The sequence below is a fragment of the Corythoichthys intestinalis genome, chromosome 6 (genome assembly GCF_030265065.1).
Source record: "Corythoichthys intestinalis isolate RoL2023-P3 chromosome 6, ASM3026506v1, whole genome shotgun sequence".
Classification (NCBI taxonomy): domain Eukaryota; kingdom Metazoa; phylum Chordata; class Actinopteri; order Syngnathiformes; family Syngnathidae; genus Corythoichthys; species Corythoichthys intestinalis.
In genome coordinates, this window is record NC_080400.1 from 12,338,857 (window position 1) to 12,359,299 (window position 20,443).

Genomic DNA, 20,443 nt, shown 5'->3' on the forward strand with positions numbered 1-20,443 from the left:
GCGCTGTACATGACGTCATTGTTGTCATCATTAGCTTCAGTACCACGGTTAACATCTTCCCTCTCCCCGACAGACACCCACCCAAAAAAAAAACCCACATTCTTCATTCCCGACTGGAAAAGCTCAATCAGTGGGTGACAATATATTCATGCTATTTTGTGCGCATCATGTATGTGAGCCTACTCACGCTTTTGTCGTCTTCGGCTCTTGCACGCAACGGACGCCATATCAAGTAGGTCACTACATTAGGTACACTTTCACAGCTGTGTTGAGTGGTTTCATTTAAGTGGACACTAAACCCTTTTCACAACTTGGTGTTTAATGTTAAATATTACTTCTTCCTGATGTTTGATTTACATAATTGTGTGTTTTTGTGCCAGCTGGCAACCAAATCAGGGTGTACCCATCCCGTACCTGCCCGTAGTAACACTGAAAAATAAATCTTTGGATTTACATTAAAAAAAAAAAAAAAAAAATGGATATCAGTTGCACACAATAAAATCATGTTATAGCCAACATGAATATTGTACATAACAAAATCATGTTACATCATTATAAATATTTCCTTTTTACTACACCTGCAGTGGCGCCCCCAGGGGGTGGCCAGGGGTGGCCACGGCCACCCCTACAAATTTGTTGGCCACCCCACTGGCCACCCCGCTTGCCAGTATATCGATAGATTGTTGCAGCATCAGTTATGCATTTCATCCCAAATGCAAATCTGCCAGCACCTGCTTTTCCCCAGTAATGATTTGGTTTTGTTAAATGTACACCTTATGCCTAATATATACATAACACAATAAAACAGAATAGTTGTGGAACTCAAAATGTTGACTGGACAGTTATGGAGGATGCACATTAAATCATTAGTAACATCAAATATTACACAATACACCAAAGTATATCAGTAGCCGTGTCCTTAAGTCTTTCTGATAGTTTTCCCCTGACCTTTTTACTGCAATAATATAATGAAAACCTGAAATTATGGGTTTCAGTTTTGGCCACCCCAAAATTTTAAGTGGCCCCATCTGGCCACCCCTATGAAAAATTTCTGGAGGCGCCACTGTACACCTGTGAATTTTACGTTACACAAACATCATTTTGTCATGTAGTTATCTGTAATCTGTTCACATTTAGCCAACAATGAAATTGTTTTAACAGCACAATTATTTCATTGAAATATAGGTATAAAAAATATATATTCAATTTTAGTTGATTTTTATGCTCAAAAAAGCATATTCTGCTAATACTTCCTGAAAGAACTACAGGCATTATTACAATTATCAAACACATAGAGCATAGAACATAAAGGTTCAATCCTTTAATTTGGATTTAACCACAAATATAATGCGGAAAACACAGACAAGACCGAAAAAGCAGTTTCTGCTCTTGCACTCCTCTTTAAAAGAAACTGCTGTATTTTAAGGCAAAACAACTGTCGTGTTTGATAGAACAATATGTTTATATGCTGCCATAGCAGATTAATGGCGTATTAAGCCTCCAAACTATTTTTAATTAGTCCGTTTTACCCTGAAAACCCCCGTTTACAGACGTAGCGCAACCGCTTTTGTTTTAACCCAGCCATAAAACTAAGGTACTTAATTATATTTATTATTCAAAATGTCTGTCATTTTTAGCTTAGAATCATTAATTGACGTATAATATTTCATTTAGAAAAAAAAAAAACGACTTAAAAAAATTATTCACTCGCATATTTTAAACTTTTAAACAAATGACATCACAATGAAAAAAAATGGCGTCTAAAAAAAGTCACGGAGATCTACCTCATAACTATCGCTTAATTGTATTTTTTTTGTTACTGTCACATTTTCTCGATAATCGATCCAAACAAAGAAAAAAGGGGCAAATATATTAAAAAGAAAATCTCGAACACTCCTTGATGTCTGCAATTTCTGCATCGCGACCCTTGTTATACTGCCATGTTTTACCCATAAAATCCCCCAAAAATCCAGCTGTGGGCATTCACAACTGTGTCTTGACACTCAGAGATACATGTTACATGGTTAGTATGAAAGCTGTACCACATATAAACAGGAAGGATTGTCTCATGAGTGATTTGTTCGAGGATTCAAGGTAATTATTATATATATTTTTTTTCACAAGAATTTTTAACGTAAAAAGGTGTAAGGCTCCCGCCACATTGCCTAACAAACTAGCATCGTACTTCGACATATTTACGTAAAATAAATGCTAACTGCACTTTTTTTTTTTTTTTTGCAATTAACCAAGAATCAAGGCTGTTTTGCGTCCATATCTATAAAGAATTCACGGATTGAAGGGGTGCCCCGCGTCATTATGAAGTCTATGGTTATGCCATGATTACCCAATATTGATCCATTTATGTCACATCAAATTATAAAGTGCACTGTCTGCGTTTGAAAAACATGAAGGCTTTCAGGTGTGCTTTATAGTGCGGAAAATACGGTAATCGTGAAGGCTGATTATGTATTTGTAGCCAACTTAGTTATTTTGATAGTAGGCTAATATAGCTAATATATATATATTAATATAAAATAAAGTGTGAGAAGATGGATTTACGCATGCTATAATTGTTTCTGGCTATTTTGTGGAACTTGTACAATAGTAGGAAATTGTGTTTGTGGAAGGCAAACTTAAAAATATAGTCCAATGAGTCTGTCTAATCATATCTTTCAATAACTACAGGTGCAGTGCAAAAGATGATCTTGAACTTGTACAGTTATGAGAGGTCTACGTTAGTCCGAGTCTCCTTTACCGCGTGTGTTTTGGGAACCCTCTGCTTGCCACTGACGGGCCTCTTGGTCTGCATAGTCATCTCCTCTCTCTACCATTACGAGGACTCTACAAGAACACACTGCCAGGTAGGAAGATAAACCCAAGCCTTTTCTTTATATTGTTCATAGAACATGCATACGGCCCATTATCCACTTCAATTAGTTTATATACCAAATTTTTGTTCATAGCATAAGTCTAATGAAGTTGTGACGCTATATAACATGTTAATATAAAAACAATACAATGATTTGAAATTCATTTTCCAGAATACATTCAATTAAATACACACAAAAAAATGTGTATCGAACCATTCTTTCTGTATGTGTGTACAGTAGGGCTATCACAATGAATTGACTAATCAACAACTAATCTGTTATCAATTTGACTATATTGATAGTTGATGAATCATTTAGAGATGTTATTGTCCTTTCTGAGCCTCTTAATAGTAAATATTCGCATTTATTATATATATTTTTTTCAAATCCAAATTTATGTAGTGATATTTTTAATTCATAAATTGGAGTATGAAATATTATTAAAGGGGAGATAACGTTGTTTTCCAACAATTTGCATAAGCTAGGTCTAATGACAGTGTGCCCTGGTTGAAGTGAAAACCAGCCTCCTTGTCTGGTTCTCAGTCGACGTTTTTTTTTTTACCCCGCGACTACCCGTAACTAAACTTAAGCAAAAATATCACGGTATTACAGCTCCAAAATGTGTTACTTTAAGCAAAAATATTTTTTTCCATTGAACAGGATTTTTATGTTTCAAAACATAACACACAGAACATAAGTATAATATTAAGTTAAAATAGAAAATAACAAAATGACACTGAAATATTCTAAATAAAATTTAAAATAAATGCAGTCCTTTATGTAAGGCTAAACCCACAGCCACAGCTCAACATTATTATCATCAGAACAAAAATAATTGAATTATTTTCCATAAAAAGCACGTGTGTATGACTCGTATCATGTACCGTAATTTCCGGACTATTGAGCGCCCCTGATTACAAGCCTCACCCAGTACATTTTTAAAGGAAAAAACATTTTGCACATACATAAGCCTCTCCTGTTTATAAGCCGCGTGTGCCCACATAGTAACATGAGATATTTATGAAGAAATACACAGAGCTTTCTGAGTTTTAATAACATACTTTAACGAATCGGGTTATAAATATCGCGCGTGACTTACGGGAGTAAGGCAGGTGCGGAAGAGCGAGAGACGTGCCTTCCTGTTTTTGTGGGGGTGTGTGCGCGTCGACTGCTGCAGACAGCAGTCTTGTATTGTTTCATGAGTTTCCAAAATAAAGAATTGCAACCTAACTAAGCGGGTGACTCTTTGTCAACGTTACAATACCTTAACTTTTCTTTACAAAGAGCGCCAGCAAAACGGCACTTAGCTGACTCCTCAAGCTCACTCCTGAGCGTGTGTCGTCCTCTTCGTCACGCAGCAGACCGGTTTTTCGAAACCTGTTGGTGATGGTAGATTTTATTTACACTGCTCCACGCTGTCAGACTTGTGCAAAAGTTGCTCTTCGCGTGCGGCCAGTTTTGGAAAACGATCCCTCATCCAAGCCTTCAATTCAACTTGGCACGTCATATCCATTTCTTCTAGCATTTTCCATGATGCGGGTCTGCTAATTTTACTAATGCACAAAGATGAGGGTCTGCTACTTTTATTCGTGCACAAAGCACAAAGTTAAAATACGGGTAAGAGTGCAAACTAGCGTCTTCCTTGACACATATATTCCACGTGTTTTACGCTTACATTTTATGCTCGAGCGCTCCTGGCGGTCGTTAGAAAAATTGATAAATTGGCCGCATCATTGCATACGCCGCAGGATTCAAAATGAGGGAAAAAAGTAGCGGCTTGTAGTCCGGAAATTACGGTATACATTATACACACGTTCTTTCTCAACACAGACAGTTGCCAGAGAGAAAAAAACCACCACGTTTTACTACCGCTAGACACACTAAACACGCTGGAGTTAACTCTCGTAGCCGTTCGGAAACGTTCATGACAGTGTTTACTAACCTTTAATTTTGCGTAAATACGACATCATATTGGAGGTATTGCCTCCTCGGCAGTCATCTTCCGCAAACATATTTTACATGTTGGTGGGCCCTTCCTCCTCTAAGCCGCGGCCGCCTGTAACTTTTCTGTAGCCGAAGGATTCCCATACCAGCGATTTTGTTTTCTTCGATGGGGCAAAACGTTCAGGAGTTTCACCTCCTCCAGCCATCGTGTTGCACAGCTGACTCACTGACACTGAGCAACAACCGGTGAGAGAATGTTGAGCCTTACAGCTGCAAGCGAGAGCTCTCTGTGAATGCTCTGGTTTCAAATGAATGAAAGTTCGTTCGACCCCCCCAGTCTAAATGGAATGGGCGTAGAGCGCCATCAATGGCAGCCATATAGTTAACTTAGACACTATTATCATGGAAGATTTTGATTGCAACTTGTTGGTTCCATTTTATTTTTTTAGCATTGACAGCTTTTTAAAACGATATCTCGATTCTTGGCAGGAGCATATCCTTTCATGATATATCGCCATTTTGATATTTTGTCACGCTCCTATTTTAATCTATACATGTGAATTTGCTGTGGTTTAGTACAATTCTTTGGTTAGACGACCAGTTCCGCATTTTGTCTCTACGAACCTAGAGGCCATTATTTCAGCTTGTGTGCTGGCAAAAGTCGGCCTACTAACCTGGGGCGTGATGGACTTTTAGACTTTAACAGCTGGAAGTGTAAAATGAGTGAATATTTGTGTATAACTGTGAAATGGCAAAGCTCGGTGTCATTTTTAAGAAGATGGTAGTCTGCGTCACCATGCTTTATCAGTAGGGTTGCCAACTACCTGAAAAAAAGGGAAACCTCATTCATAGATACTGCTACTGCTACTACGTCACCCTTAACTTCTTTTTGAGATGACAAAAAATCTTGTCAAAAACTTAAATGTTGAGGGCACCATATAAACTACACTACTACATATATATCTACATACTGCATATTTATACTGAAAAATACAATTTGAGGTATTAATGAAATTTGAATTTCATCTTTGAATGACTGAGGCCTGACATGTTCCTTTCTAAAATTCCATGTGTATTCCCAGGTTGAAAACTACCTGCCGTCCATCAGCGCCTCCATCAGCCTGAGCCCCGAGTGCCACATCTGGCGCCTCTGCATTGGCCTGCACTCTGCACCCAGGTTTATTTTGGCATTCGCCTATTTCAAGTTCTACAAAGTCTGCTTTGCCACTCGGGTGCCCGAAACCACTTTGGCCTACCTCAACTTGGGCTTCTCCGTCTCTGAAAACCTCGGCCTGCTGATGCTCACCTATGTGTCGTCGGCTGACATCTACTGTGAGTACCTTTTGCTTTCTGCATTTTTCTGACTTAACGAGTCTAACAGCCACACTTCTAATCCATTATTTGGGTATAGCGGTAATCCCCGGGTTACGTACCTGATTTATGTGATGTTGACTTTTCGATGCCGGAGTCTCGTTCGCCATTTGTCTCCAGTCGCAATCTTAATTTTTTACTTTATTTTATTAATATGATGTGTGATACCTGTTTTGGATAGTTATTTTGAGATTTAGGGGTACTTAAAGGGTTAATTCCGATTTACGCAGAAATTTGGGTTAAGTCGCTAGCATAGGAATGGAACTCGTTCGTAACCCGGGGACAACATGTATTTTATTTGTATATAAGCAGAGGTGTGTAGAGTAGCCAAAATAATTACTCAAGTAAGAGTAGCGTTACTTCAAAATAATATTCTTTAAGAAAGAGTAAAAGTAGTCATCCAAAAATGTACTCGAGTATAAGTAAAAAGGTTTTTGTTGAAAAGAATACTCAAGTAACGAGTACAATTGTGAGTAACTCCTTACAATGTCTGATTAAAAGAAAAATAATGGTACAGTGGTACAGCGACATACGATCGCTTCGACACACCATCTTTTCGACATCCGACGTAAAATTTGACTCGCCATTTGTTTCTACATCCGCCGACATGGTCGAAATACGGCAACATGACAGCGCCGCAGACAGACGCACGGCGGATTTTCTTGTGAGAGAAATCAGCACAGGTTCCAAGAAGGTTAGTGCAGGTGGTGAAACAAGGAAAAGGTGACGCTTACCATTAAAATGAAGATGGAAATGATAGAAAAATATGAGCGTGGGGTACGCATCTGTGAACTGGCTCAACAGTACGGCCGTAGAACAACTCTAGTGTAGCCCAAAGTAGCGGAGTAAGAGTCTACTCAAGTAAAAGTAAAAAGTATTGCGTGGTAACGCTACCCTAAGAAGTACATTTTTCTCAAAAAAATTACTCAAGTAAATGTAACGACTACCCACCTCTGTATACAAGGCATTCAAAAGTTGATTTTTGCTTATCTCTTTTAATGCAAGCGTCACTTTCCCCTCAACTTAGCTGTCCACGAGGAGGGGTTCATCCTCTTCAGTCTGAGCTCGTTTGTCTACATGGTGATAACGTGTCATTTGTGGAAGGTCATCAAGAGGTACTCGGTGAATCCAGTAGTAAGTGACCCCTCATTGTTTTAAAACACACCTTAGTACCTTGACTGTAACAATACAGTGCCTTGCAAAAGTATTCGGCCCCCTTGAATCTTGCAACCTTTCGCCACATTTCAGACTTCAAACATAAAGATATGAAATTTTATTTTTTTGTCAAGAATCAACAACAAGTGGGACACAATCGTGAAGTGGAACAACATTTATTGGATAATTTAAACTTTACGGAACGCAACTTTTAATTCCCAATTTGGAACGATTCCTTATTTCAAAGGACAAGCCTATTTAAAATTAGTGTAGAAGTAAGCAAAGTAAGCCAAGCTACAGTGGGGCAAATAAATATTTAGTCAACCACTAATTGTGCAAGTTCTCCCACTTGAAAATATTAGAGAGGCCGGTAATTGTCAACATGGGTAAACCTCAACTATGAGAGACAGAATGTGGGAAACCCCCCCCCCAGAAATTTACATTGTTTGATTTTAAAGAATGTATATGCAAATCATGGTGGAAAATGGGTACACCAAGCGTTTTCCCTATTGCAGATTCAGTCTTCCCGGCCTGATGCAGGTCTACAATTTTGTCTCTGGTGTCCTTCGACAGCTCATTGGTTTTGGGCATAGTGGAGTTTGCGTGTGACTGACTGAGATTGTGGACAGGTGTCTTTAATACCGATAATTAGTTAAAACAGGTGACCTCTTCGACAGCCAGAAATCTTGCTTGTTTGTAGGTGACCAAATACTTATTTTCTACTCTCATTTGGGAATAAATTCTTTTAAAAAATCAAAAATGTGATTTTCTGTTGTTTTTTTTCCCCACATTCTGTCTCTCGTGGTTGAGGTTTACCCATGTTGACAATTACAGGCCTCTCTAATCTTTTCAAGTAGGAGAACTTGCACAATTGGTGGTTGACTAAATACTTATTTGCCCCACTGTAAGTGGATAAGTGTGTGTTGCTGCTGGTGCACAGAGAGTGAGGCTAATAGAGGGACAGGATGCTGTGGTCAATTATTATTATTTGGTTCACAGAGAGGGAGGCTAATAGAGGGACAGGATGCTGTGGTCAATTATTATTATTTATAATTTCATTAAAGTTGTACTGTCTGGCCTTTGAGAGCAAAACTCTGGGCAGGTATTATACATGTTTTGATTTCGCGAATTTAGCACTATTTTGGCATTTGAGAGTCAAAGGTGGCACAAAAAATCGTATCGGTGCAACACTATTTGTAAGTCAAGACACTGTGTAGTTTGTTTACAATTGTTATTTTTTGGACTGTTTTTTTTTTCCCCTAGGATGCCAAATCCCATGTCTGGAAAGTACGTCTGTTCCTCCTCAACTTGTGCTTCAGTGCTTTTGCCGGATTATTTTATGTCCAACATAACTTGTATTGTGAAGCGGGGAGTAAGTATGGCATTAGTTTGACACAAGTCAATTCCAAGGAAATCTTGTGTATGGTAGTTTTCAGGGTTGTAACTAGAGGTGAGAACCTTTGGGTACCTCCCAATGTGATTATCTCACAATATGGTGATACAACGATTATTGATGCATGGGTCAGGAAATCAATCTACAATATTTTACAATATTCTCTATTCAAGACAAAAATTAATTAATTCTAAATGGGAGAAAAAAAAAACACAATGTTTACTTTTTGCGCTGTCGCAGACAATCTGTCCAAACATTCGTCTTTCTCAAAGACTGAGAATATTTCAGTGCAACATTTCTGTTGGTAAATACAGCAATACTATATTATTGCAACATTTTTGTAAACAAATGAGTGCCTTTTTTAACTCATTGTTAGCCATTGACAACAATAGACGTCCAATTCATTTAAACTGGGAAACGAGGCTTTGAATGCTAATGTTGGACACCGTCAATTAAACAGACATTATTCCAGTGGAAATTTTTGGTCTAGTGGAAAACCTTGGGAACATTTTGCTAAGATAAATAAGTGACATCTTTTTAAAATGACATACTAGTCCTTCTTAAAAAATTAGCATATTGTGATAAAATTCATTATTTTCTGTAATGTACTGATAAACATTAGACTTTCATATATTTTAGATTCATTACACACAGCTGAAGTAGTTCAAGCCTTTTATCGTTTTAATATTGATGATTTTGGCAAAAAAGTAAAAAAACCAAAAATCTCTATCTCAAAAAATTAGCATATCATCAAAAGGTACTCTATAGAAGCTACTGACCTAATCATCAGGATCAACGAATTAACTCAAAACACCTGTGAAAGATTCCTGAGGCTTTTAAAAACTCCCAGCCTGGTTCATTAATCAAAATCGCAATCATAGGCAAGACTGCGGACCTGACTGTTGTCCAGAAGGCCATCAGTAGCCACGTTTACATGCTGACTTTTATTCATACCGATTCAAATCATTCCGAATGGAAATTTCACATCAGCTGTTTACATGTCACTTCATCTATTCCGATCCAGCGTTTACATGTGTCTGCCTTTATTCCGAAAGGACGTTTGACAACTGCCGTCTGACATGCGCAGATTAATCAAAACAAAGCGTCACGTTGCAAAACATGGAGATCGATCGTCAGATCAGCTGCTGTTTTAACTTTTCGAGTGGAAACAAAACTTCAGAATGATACGCCGTTCATTTAAAAAGTTGTGTGGGTGCGCTGTGCGTGTGCTTGGAAGCCATGTTGCAAGTGACGTTACTTACGTCACCAAGTGACGTCACCACGTCAGTATGGAGCATGTGCAGAAAGAACGCAACCAGACACCATTCCGCTTCCCTGTTTACATGATATAATTTTACTTCTAATCGGTTTGGGAAAAGGAATATTCCACCCCTGTGAATCGGAATGAAATTCCATTCGGTTTGGGCCTGTTGATTCCGAATGAGGTGTTTATATGGAACACATTTATTCGGTTTGAACAAATATTCCGATTGTAATTGGAATATTTGGCTCCATGTAAACATGGCAATTGACACCCTCAAGCAAGAGGCTTAGATACAGAAAGAAATTTCTGAGCGAATAGGCTGTTCCCAGAGAGCTGTATCAAGGCACCTCAGTGGGAAGTCTGTGGGAAGGAAAAAGTGTGGCTGGAAACGCTGCACAACCAGAAGAGGTGACCGCACCCTGAGAAAGATTGTGGAGAAGGGCCAATTCCAGACTTTGGGGGACCTGCAGAAACAGTGGACTGAGTCTGGAGTAGAAAAATCCAGAGCCACCGCGCACAGGCGTGTGCTGGAAATGGGCTACAGGTGCCGCATTCCCCAGGTCAAGCCACTTTTGAACCTGAAACAGCGGCAGAAGCGCCTGACCTGGGCTACAGAGAAGCAGCACTGGACTGTTGCCTAAATTTTACATGTCATTCGGAAATCAAGGTGCCAGAGTTTGGAGGAAGACTGAGGAGAAGGAAATGCCAAAATGCCTGAAGTCCAGTGGTAAGTACCCATAGTCAGTGATGGTCTGGGGTGCCATGTCAGCTGCTGGTGTTGGTCGACTGTGTTTTATCAACGGCAGGGTCAATGCAGCTAGCTGTCAGATTTTGAAGCACTTCATGCTTCCATCTGCTGAAAAGCTTTATGGAGATGAAGATTTTATTTTTCAGCGCGACCTGTCACCTGCTCACAGTGCCAAAACCACTGGTAAATGGTTTACTGACCATGGCATTACTGTGCTCAATTGGCCTGCCAACTCTCCCGACCTGAACCCCATAGTGAATCTGTGGGATATTGTGAAGAGGAAGTTGAGAGACACCAGACCCAACACTTTGGATGAACTTAAGGCTGCTATCGAAGCACCCTGGGCCTCCATAACACCTCAGCAGTGCCACAGGCTGATTGCCTCCATGCCACGCCGCACTGAAGCAGTCATTTCTGCAAAAGGATTCCCGACCAAGTATTGAGTGCATAGCTGATATAATTAATTGAGGTTGACTTTTTTTGTATTAAAAAACACTTTTTTGTATTGGTCGGTTGAAATATGCTCATTTTTGAAATAGGGATTTTTGGTTTTTCTTGACTTTTTTGCCAAAATCATCAATATTAAAACAATAAAATTCTTGAACTACTTCACTTGTGTTTAATGAATCTAAAATATATGAAAGTCTAATGTTTATCAGTTCATTACAGAAAATAATGAACTTTCTCACACTATGCTAATTTTTTGAGAAGGACTAATATATATTCTTGAAGCATATCAATAACCTATTGGGATACAAAGTTTCGTGATGTATCATCATATCAATATTTGGGCTGCAGCTATCGATTATTTTAGTAGTCGAATAATCGATGAACTAGTTAGTTCGAATAATTGAGTAATCGGATAAGGAACATGAAAAATTAAAATACCTGAGCTGAGCCTCAAACGGTATTTAAAAAAAAAAAAAAAAAAAAGAGGATCTATGTACAACAAAAGAACAGTTGACTAACACACATAGCAAAAGTCCGCTAGCTTAAATGCTATAAAATGCTGTTGTTTTTTTTACAATGCTCTTAACAAATTGTTCACACACATATTCCCAAAAAACGGCTAAATATGCCTATAAACTAAATTATGAATGCATAAAAAACATTATCTCAAACTAAAACTTAGCTTACGTTGGTCTTAACAGGGAGCAGTTGGATTCAGCCATGTGAAATGAGGCAGACCAGAAGGCAGTATAGACCCTACCCACGCACCACGTGTTCGCTGTAGGGTTCCGCCCACTTGGCCGTCATTTTGACTCTGTATTTGCATTGGTTTCAATTGATGGCGCAATTTAAAATGCATTTCATGGAAGACCCGGTGCTTTCTGATGCCGCAAACTCACTGGATCTGTTGCATAAAAGGCGTTATGAGGAAAAGCTTCGTTCTATACAGTCGCCAGATCCATATTTGATGCCCAAATCGATGTTTTTCGACCCACCGTCTTCGCCCTGTCTGCCTGACATCTGCTACGCTGATATTTAAAATGATCTTGTCCACACAAAATCAGCCTATTCTCACGAAAAACTTCAAGAGCTTGGACGCTTACAAATACTTCGTTGCTGGTTGGGTGAAACAGGTCCTCGTTTGGCAGGAATCTATCTTGTGCTTGGAAAGGTGAGTTACGAAATTTTCAATTCGAATTCTTTTGTTATTGCTAACATCCACTGTCAAGTCTAATGTATTTCATGTCGTTTGTCAATGGAGTTAAGGCTTTTAATGTTTATATGGTTTAGCGATAGCACGCTGTCAATGGAGTTAAGGCTTTTAATGTTTATATGGTTTAGCGATAGCACGCACTACATACATACGTGTATGTTGTCGGCGATTAGCCTAGCAATGATCTTAATTGTGGTTATTTGTCAGCCCCGTAGACGAGGCCAGTTTCCCTCACTTGGTACCAGCTAAATATTATTCAAAAAATAACGATGGTGGAAGAAAGGGAAGTCACAAACATCTTGAATTTGAAACTATGTCGTACTACGTCGTATGTTGTCGGCGATTAGCCTAGCAATGATCTTAATTGTGGTTGTCAGGCCAAAACCCTCTAAATATATATTAAATGCATCTTACCGGATATAAAATGACTACTACATAGTCTGTGGTGATTTTTTGGTGTCCAATTTTCACGTCGAATTGCAGCCGTCCATTTCGCTCTTCTATTTGGATCCCTCGGAATACGGTAAAATTTCACGTCTCTCCTTCCATCTTCTCTGTTAGTGCAACCAACAGCCACACACGCCTTCACCATTTTGTTTAATCGCCGTTAAGTAGCAGAAAAACGCCGTTAATAGGAGGAATGTATGTAGCCTCAATGGGGAAAAACGATGTGTTGCCGGCCAACATGGTGCGGGGGCGTGGTTTAGGGCTGTGTGTGACGTCACGTGGGTAGGGTCTATATCCACCCTAATCAATAAAACTAAATGCAAACACTTTCAAAATAAACCATTACAACATCACTTTAATTGAACGAATACTCGAAGCAGTAAAATTTGAATATTTTTTTCTAATAGAATACTCGAGTTAATTGATTAATCGTTGCAGCACTAATCAATATATTGGAACAACTTTAGTTGTAACTGTACCCCAAATATCAATGGTTGGTATGAACCTGGATGTTTCGGTCACAGTTTGGTTCACAAACTTATTGGCTGCCATTGACGACGATAGACGTGCATTCCATTTTGACTGGGAGTTGCCAGCCAACCCACTTTAAAATGGAATGGACGCCTATCACCGCTGGCACTGAAACGTGCATATTAACTTCTAGTGAAATGGACCTCTGTTGCCGTCACTGTCAGCCATATATATATATAAATATATATTGTTTTGCTTATCGGTGAAGCAGGGCTTTGTTGGTCTGATTTACATAAAAAGTAAATATGAAAAAAAAACTAACAAATCAAAAATAGCATAACAAAAATAGACAACACATACCTGAGGTCTAATTTCTATAGGATTACTGTAAAAAAAAAAATAAAAAAAGGCAAACTCATGGTAAAATACTGGCACATTTGTTTGGCAGCTATAGTTAGAAGATTTTTTTATGGTAAAAAAAAAAATGGGGAAATTAAACTTATTAGCTAAAGCGCAACCAACTAAAAAGTATGGATACTGTTTTTTTTTTTTTTAAATATTACAAGATAATTACAATATTAATCTTCTTTCAATATTTTAAATTTTAAAAAAGGACTGAATTTATACTGACACACATTAGTGTTTTCCTTTTTACGTTTTGCCCATTTTTTCATAGCAAAATTCTAAATCCGGCCCTTCAGAAAATCTGATGAAAATATATTTCACCTTATTTGGAAATATCTATTATGATTAATAAATGACCCTCTCTCCCAACAGGTTACACATTGTTTGCCCTGTTTGAGTACCTCATTGTCTTCTCCATCATGGGCTTCCACTTCACAGCAGTGTGGGACTTCCGGAGCCGTGACTTAATCATTGCCTGCCTGTAAAAGGACTTCTGACTATAGAACTCTACAAAGAACGCAGTGAAACCGACGCAGTCCTCAAAACCACCAAAGACCTGGTTTCATATGAAAACCACCACTGATGCCTTTTTGGATATACTGTAGTGTATATGCACAGAGGTTACATGATAAGTGCCGATATGCCAAGTTGCTGATGTTCCTCCAGTCTAGATGCACAAAGTTTATAGGAAAGCGCCGACATGTCTAGGCTAATGGTTCTTAACCTGGGTTCGACCGAACCCCAGGGGTTCGGTGAAAAAGTGTCAGGGGTTCGGCAAGTAAGACGTAGGGACCCGTTTTATTACATTGACTAAATCTATACAAACTCACATTTTAGGCCAGGTTTTGGACAGGTTTGTCCGCAATTTACATTTATTCCATTCGTGTTAAACGTACGGCCCACATAGTGAAACACATCTTTTTATTTTGACACTCGAGCTGCAAAACTGGAGATTTGTAAGTTTTTTTCATGATTGAGTGCATTACTATACTTCACTTTTGTGTCCGCAGTCAAATATGTTCATTCGCCCCTCTCAGTCAATGGCTGCTAATAAAGTAACAAGGAAGTGACCCAAACATCCACAAAAACCAACAGGAAATGACCCAAAATAATCTGGAAATCCCCCAAAATGTACAGGAATTGATCCATAAGTATTCCAAAATAACAAAGAAGTGACCTAAAATGAAGTATTTGACTTCCACTGAAAACAATAGACGTCCAATTCACTTAAACAGGAAAGATTGACAGTGAATCCTTATATTCTAGTCCAGGGTTCACTAAATCCGGACCTCGGTGGCACTTTTCCTGTAGTGTTTTCCATGTCTCCCTCCTCCAACACACCTGAATCAAAATAATCAGGATCATTATCAGGCTTCTGGAGAGGTTGCTGATGACATATTCATTTGATTCAGGTGTGTTAGGGGAGAGAGACGTGGAAAACACGACAGGAAAAGTGGCACCGAGTTTCAGACTTAGTGAACCCTGCTCTAGTCCCACAGATGACACTAGACATCCAATCCATTTTGACTGGGACTGGCGACTCATTCGCATAGTGGATATCTAGTGCTGGCAATGATAGCCAGTGAGTTAACTTGATTGGTCCAGAGTACACTGGTCCAGCCTACATGAACTCTAATGCCTAAATGTGGCATGCTAAACAAAATGAGTTTGACACCCTTGCTTGATTTCATTTCTTTCAATTGCTAGTCCTCCATTTGATTCGCCTATAGCAGAAACTGGTTTGCTCAGTGGAAAGTTGACTCTCACATGATATGAAGATGTATAACAGATCTTTGGGCCATGTGGACTCAAACTTTGATCTGTTTCAAAAAACATGCTACCAAATGTGAAGAAATTTGAACTGGAATTTGCTGAGATATTAGCTTGCTAGCTTAGATATAGCAGTACTGAATTTGAAATCAAATTCCAAAGTGTTCAGTGGATGCACACGTGAAACTTCTGGGGTTTGGTACCTTCAGCAACGTTAAGAACTACTGGCCTAGGCTGATGTTCAACGTCAACAGTGATCACGTGAAAGCTAAAGATCAACAATGTTGTCATTAATGATTATTTATACGACAGTGTTATGAGTTTAGTTTTTTTTTTTTTTTTTTTTTTTTTTTTTAAATTAAAGTATATTTTTGTTGTTTGTTATAAAAACAAAATTGTTTGATTTTAAAGTAGATTTGCTTAGGGGTTGAAAGGGGAAAATTGTTTCAACGGTTGCAAAAAAATATGAATAAATGTGGTCATTAACCCCTGGCTGCCAGTTCAAATATATTGGACGTCTCTCACTGTCAATGGCAGCCAGTGAGGATTTCTTAAATTAGATTTTAAAACATGATAAAATAGCTTCGTTTACAGGTAATATTCCTACAAATCTGTTTGAATTGTGTACAAAGGAGGACAGCGCATACTAGCACAGTACATTGTCATTTGACTGGAAAGATACATTTAAGTGATATGAATTAGTAATTTGGACAAAAAGCCCGAAACTTCCTTGATTGCCGAAACGACTTTCCATGCTCATCCACAAGATGGCCACAGTCAACTATACCCGCAACCAGAGATATATAAGAGTCAATGGAGAACGTTGTGTTTTGCGGCCATTTTGAGTCGGGGCAGTTCATTAAATATTAAATTGCAGTCAACGGAGCGGGCACTTGGCTCTATTTTTAACCAATTTTCAAGAGATTACAATGGTCTTTCATCAACGTCAGCGATGCATTATATTCAATTCGCGTAATTTATTGAACAACACGCAGTATAGCCATTGTTACTGTGTGTGTGTTTTTTTTAAATTATTATCAATATTTAAAAACAACCAGCTGGTAAATACGTCAAAATTTCATGGAGTATTTTAGTAAGAAAAAAATTAACTTACGTCGGCTACATTGAGCCTGCTTTAGACGTTTTGCGACGCAAGATGGCCGGCTTTTTCTCACGCCGTCAACTTGACTTAAAACATCATTTACCCTTTCATATGGGAGACCTATGCTTTCAATAACTCCCGCCGCTTCCAGACTGTAGTGGGCGAGCGTCGTCACTTCACAGTCATAACGAAACATTAATAACCGTAGAAGAAGACCCACTGTCCGCCAGTGCTTTCCTGTCTTCCACTCTGCGGCTCTTTTCGCTTCTGCAAGTGGGTGGGCGCGCATTCGCTACGACCAAGAAAAGACCCAGACAAATACTCGCCAGTAAGAGGACCGAGTCCTCTTTCCTTGAAGCGTTTTTAAAAATAATTTCCAAAGCGATGGTAACCTACGAATAAGACCAACTTGAACGCAGCTTCTTTATCCATGACACGTAAGTTTTGTCCACCGTTGACAAGGCTCTTCATTGTTGATTTGCTGAAATATTGTAGCTAGTTCATTACAGCCTCACTCGCACCAAATGTTAATAGTGCCACCGGACGTCAAACCGCGGGCTCAGTAATAGTTGAAAGTACGAAATTACGGTGAGGAAAGTGGGGTTTCAAGCATGAAAATGTCACGTTTGAGTTGATCTCCACATTGTCACGCAAGCTAGCTTCGACTCGGTACCCGCGGTAAAGTTAAACGGTGGCATCTATGTTATGTGTGTGTATAATGTCATCCGCAGATTCGATTTTTTTGATTGGGTAACCAAATCAGTATAGTCACTTCGTGTACATTTAAGTACTGCAAATATTTAGTTTATAATTGTAGTCATTATTGGGAAAATTACTGCAGCATTCTTAAATATGATAATCAAGGGAGTCATTCCAATACTTGAACTGCAAGTGATTAATTAAAATAGAGTTCCCCATTCTGACTTTAATACATAGGCGGAGTTTGACTTTTGGGGCAGGGGGGGCACAACATGTTGATGACCCTGAAACGCAATAAAATTAACTTACAAGAATATTTATAATAATACGTTTACAATGAGAGTTTTTTTGTTTCACATCCAAGATCGTCATCCATTGATTATGGTACGCCCGTCGGTGACGTGCCAATGTAGTTACCCCAGTCAAAAATTGTATCCCCTCGGCGAAGCCATATGGAGGTAGATTTCTGTCTTTATTATTCAATCAAAAAAAAGTTGCTTCAATCAAAGTATACATTTTTAACTGAAAAAATGTTGCTTCAATCAAAAAAAAAATTTTGTTTGAATGCAAAAATAAAATTGAAACTAAAAAATGCATGTGAAAGCCATTTTTCTTTTATTGATTTTTTTAAAAAAAAATTATTTTATTTTTATTTAAGCAACGTTTTTGATTGATGTAATGTTGATTTGTGTTTGGGCCACATTTTGGCTAGGACATTTTTGTGTTTAATATTCAATCAAAAAATAAGTTGCTTCAAAAATATATAGATTTGTAAAAAAAATCACTTCAATCAAAAAAGGAAAAAATTAAATCTTTTTTTTTTTTCAAATTCATGAATGCGAAAAAATGTTTGAGATTAAAAATGTTGCATTGAACACTTGATTTCACAATCCTTTTTGTGTTTGGGCCATATTATGATTAGGACATATGTGTCTAAATAATTCAATTCCAAAAAAAGTTGCTTCAATCAAAAAAAAAAAATCCTTTTTTTCTTTTTTTTTCTTTTATAATATATATATGTATACATTTTAAAATTATATGCAAAGCAAATGACCATCTAAGGTGCTGGAAAAATAATTTTGACCCATTATAAAAATATATTTTTTTGTTCATTTCATTCATTTTTGTTGCAGTGTTATTGCTTTACAACTTTCTAGTTTCACATGTGCGTTCACCAAACCCTTCAAAAATTAATAAAAATGCAATGTTTTTTTTTTCAATTCAAAACCGACATAGCTGAGCAGCAGCAAGCTAATATTTAAGTGAATTCCCGTTCAAATTCCTGTCAATTTACTGTGGTTCACTAGGTGTTCACTAGGTCCCCCATGTGGTTCTGGGATTTTTGTGCACCGTTCTTATTATCATTTTCACGCCACGGGGTGAGATCTTGCATGGAGCCCCAGATCGTGGGAAATTATCAGTGGTCTTGTATGTGTTCCATTTTCTAATAATTGCTCCCACAGTTGATTTCTTTACATCGAGTGTTTTACCTATTGCAGATTGAGTCTTTCCAGCCTGGTGCAGGTCTACAATTTTGTCTCTGGTGTCCTTCGACAGCTCTTTGGTCTTGGCCATAGTGGAGTTTTGAGTGTGACTGACTGAAGTTGTGGATAGGTGTCTTTTTTACCGTTAATGAGTTAAAACAGGTGCCATTAATACAGGTAACGAGTGGAGCCTCGTTATACCTCGTTAGAAGAAGTTAGACCTCTTAGACAGCCAGAAATCTTGCTTGTTTGTAGGTGACCAAATACTTATTTTCCACTCTAATTTGGAAGTAAATTCTTTAAAAATCACATGATGTGATTTTCTGTTTTTTTTCCACATTTAGTCTCTCATGATTGAGGTTTACCCAAGTTGACAGGGCCTCTCCAATCTTTTCAAGTAGGTGAACTTGCACAATTGGTGGTTGACTAAATACGTATTTGCCCCACTGTACTTCCACATACCAAGTGCTAGTCAACCTTCCACTGAGCAAACCAGTTTTTACTCCCATTAGATAGAGGATTAGCAGTTGAAAGAAATGGAATAAAGCATGTAAATTAGAGGAAAACCAGTCCAAAATGACTTAGACTTTGGTCAGTGTATGAAAATTGGGCCCTCTGTGTCTTGTCTTTTGCCGAACCCCTCAGACTCACTCACCTGGGGTTCGATCGAACCCAGGTTAAGAACCACTGCTCTATAGTGTCACTCTTCACTTCATCACTCCTGCGTATCATATGTTACAATGGCAAAAAATGCTATTCTATTCAATTCTTTCCATCTGACACTGACAGTAGTGCAGTGCAGTGCTGCTGTTGCATACAACTCTTGCTGTTTAGCCTAAAAATTGCTATTAAACACGAAGTTTTTACTCAAATGTAACCATTTAACATCACCATTTGTCTAAAAAACCATTTGTTTTTTTCAAGGCTTGGTACTAGCTTAAGGTAGAACACCTCTTGGCTTTTGTGTATTTATTTTAATAGATAATCTGTGGTATGTTAATGAGCACTTAGAAGAAGAAATACAGGTTTCTGTGAAACATTAAGCGTAAGTATAGCAAAGAAAGCAACTTTGTAAAGTGGAGCAAAAATAGACTTTTTATTTTTCTTATTTTGTCCCCAGCTTAAAATATTAGATCTCTGAGACAATGTTCCAATTGTGTATATTGCTTGCCAGGTTGAAAAAGCGCTTTTTCTCTCGTGTTTGCAGCACTGGAGCACTGGACAGAATGGTAACCCTGTGGATATTTTTCTTGTGTCTTATTGGAGGAAGTTGGACTGAAAGATCCAGTTCGTCTCCTACCGACACTGCTGATAATGGTATATCAGGTGAGCAAGGATGCAAAGGGGTGGATAACTTTTAGTAAGCTTTCCAAAAATATCCATTAAACTCGCATGGGTGTTAACTGGTGGACGTGTCCGAGTCGCACAGCTAGACTCAAACTCTGCATGCGTCTTTGTGAAGGCTCTATATGTAGCCCAGGCTGAGAATAGTCCTGCCTGGCTCGCATTCTCCAGCGAGCGTCAAAACGCTTAGTCAGACAGGAAGCAATTGACCTAATGGCCGCTGGGGCTGTTTATCATCGCGAGAGTTGCACCAACCCATGAATTACTTAACACAGACGACACAATGCACACCTGCAGGATGTAATCCAAGCAG

General features: G+C 38.4%; 2 protein-coding genes across 7 annotated transcripts in view; both read left to right on the plus strand.

Annotated features, from left to right (window-relative positions):
* Nucleotides 1–49: 49 nt before the first annotated feature.
* Nucleotides 50–15,124, plus strand: LOC130917176 (post-GPI attachment to proteins factor 2-like). 3 transcript variants are annotated; one of them, XM_057838293.1, is made up of 6 exons: nucleotides 50–232; nucleotides 2,686–2,861; nucleotides 5,897–6,146; nucleotides 7,213–7,319; nucleotides 8,604–8,712; nucleotides 14,104–15,124. In XM_057838293.1, exons 2-6 carry the CDS (start codon nucleotides 2,700–2,702, stop codon nucleotides 14,214–14,216), a joined length of 741 nt encoding a protein of 246 aa, XP_057694276.1. In that variant the 5' UTR covers nucleotides 50–232; nucleotides 2,686–2,699; the 3' UTR covers nucleotides 14,217–15,124. The 3 variants fall into 3 exon arrangements, with proteins under 3 accessions (XP_057694276.1, XP_057694277.1, XP_057694275.1); XM_057838294.1 differs by having other exon boundaries at nucleotides 8,604–8,627; nucleotides 14,104–15,083; XM_057838292.1 differs by lacking the exon at nucleotides 14,104–15,124 and having other exon boundaries at nucleotides 8,604–11,282.
* Nucleotides 15,125–16,819: 1,695 nt separating this feature from the next.
* Nucleotides 16,820–20,443, plus strand: part of LOC130917173 (stromal interaction molecule 1-like) — an 84,742-nt gene continuing 81,118 nt past the window's right edge. The window contains exons 1-2 of one of the 4 annotated variants that reach the window (XM_057838286.1): nucleotides 16,820–17,040; nucleotides 19,994–20,112. In XM_057838286.1, the coding sequence (XP_057694269.1) occupies nucleotides 20,013–20,112 (100 nt within the window). In that variant the 5' untranslated portion in view covers nucleotides 16,820–17,040; nucleotides 19,994–20,012. The remainder of the gene's footprint in view (nucleotides 17,041–19,993; nucleotides 20,113–20,443) is intronic. The other 3 variants (XM_057838287.1, XM_057838288.1, XM_057838289.1) reach the window with 3 other exon arrangements.

Bases quoted from the DNA above. Each gene is read 5' to 3' on its own strand.
- LOC130917176 (XM_057838292.1), top strand. From the start codon at position 2,700: ATGATCTTGAACTTGTACAGTTATGAGAGGTCTACGTTAGTCCGAGTC. The intron at 2,862-5,896 runs GTAGGAAGATAA...GTGTATTCCCAG, and splicing joins CTACAAGAACACACTGCCAG to GTTGAAAACTACCTGCCGTC. The intron at 7,320-8,603 runs GTAAGTGACCCC...TTTTTCCCCTAG, and splicing joins GGTACTCGGTGAATCCAGTA to GATGCCAAATCCCATGTCTG.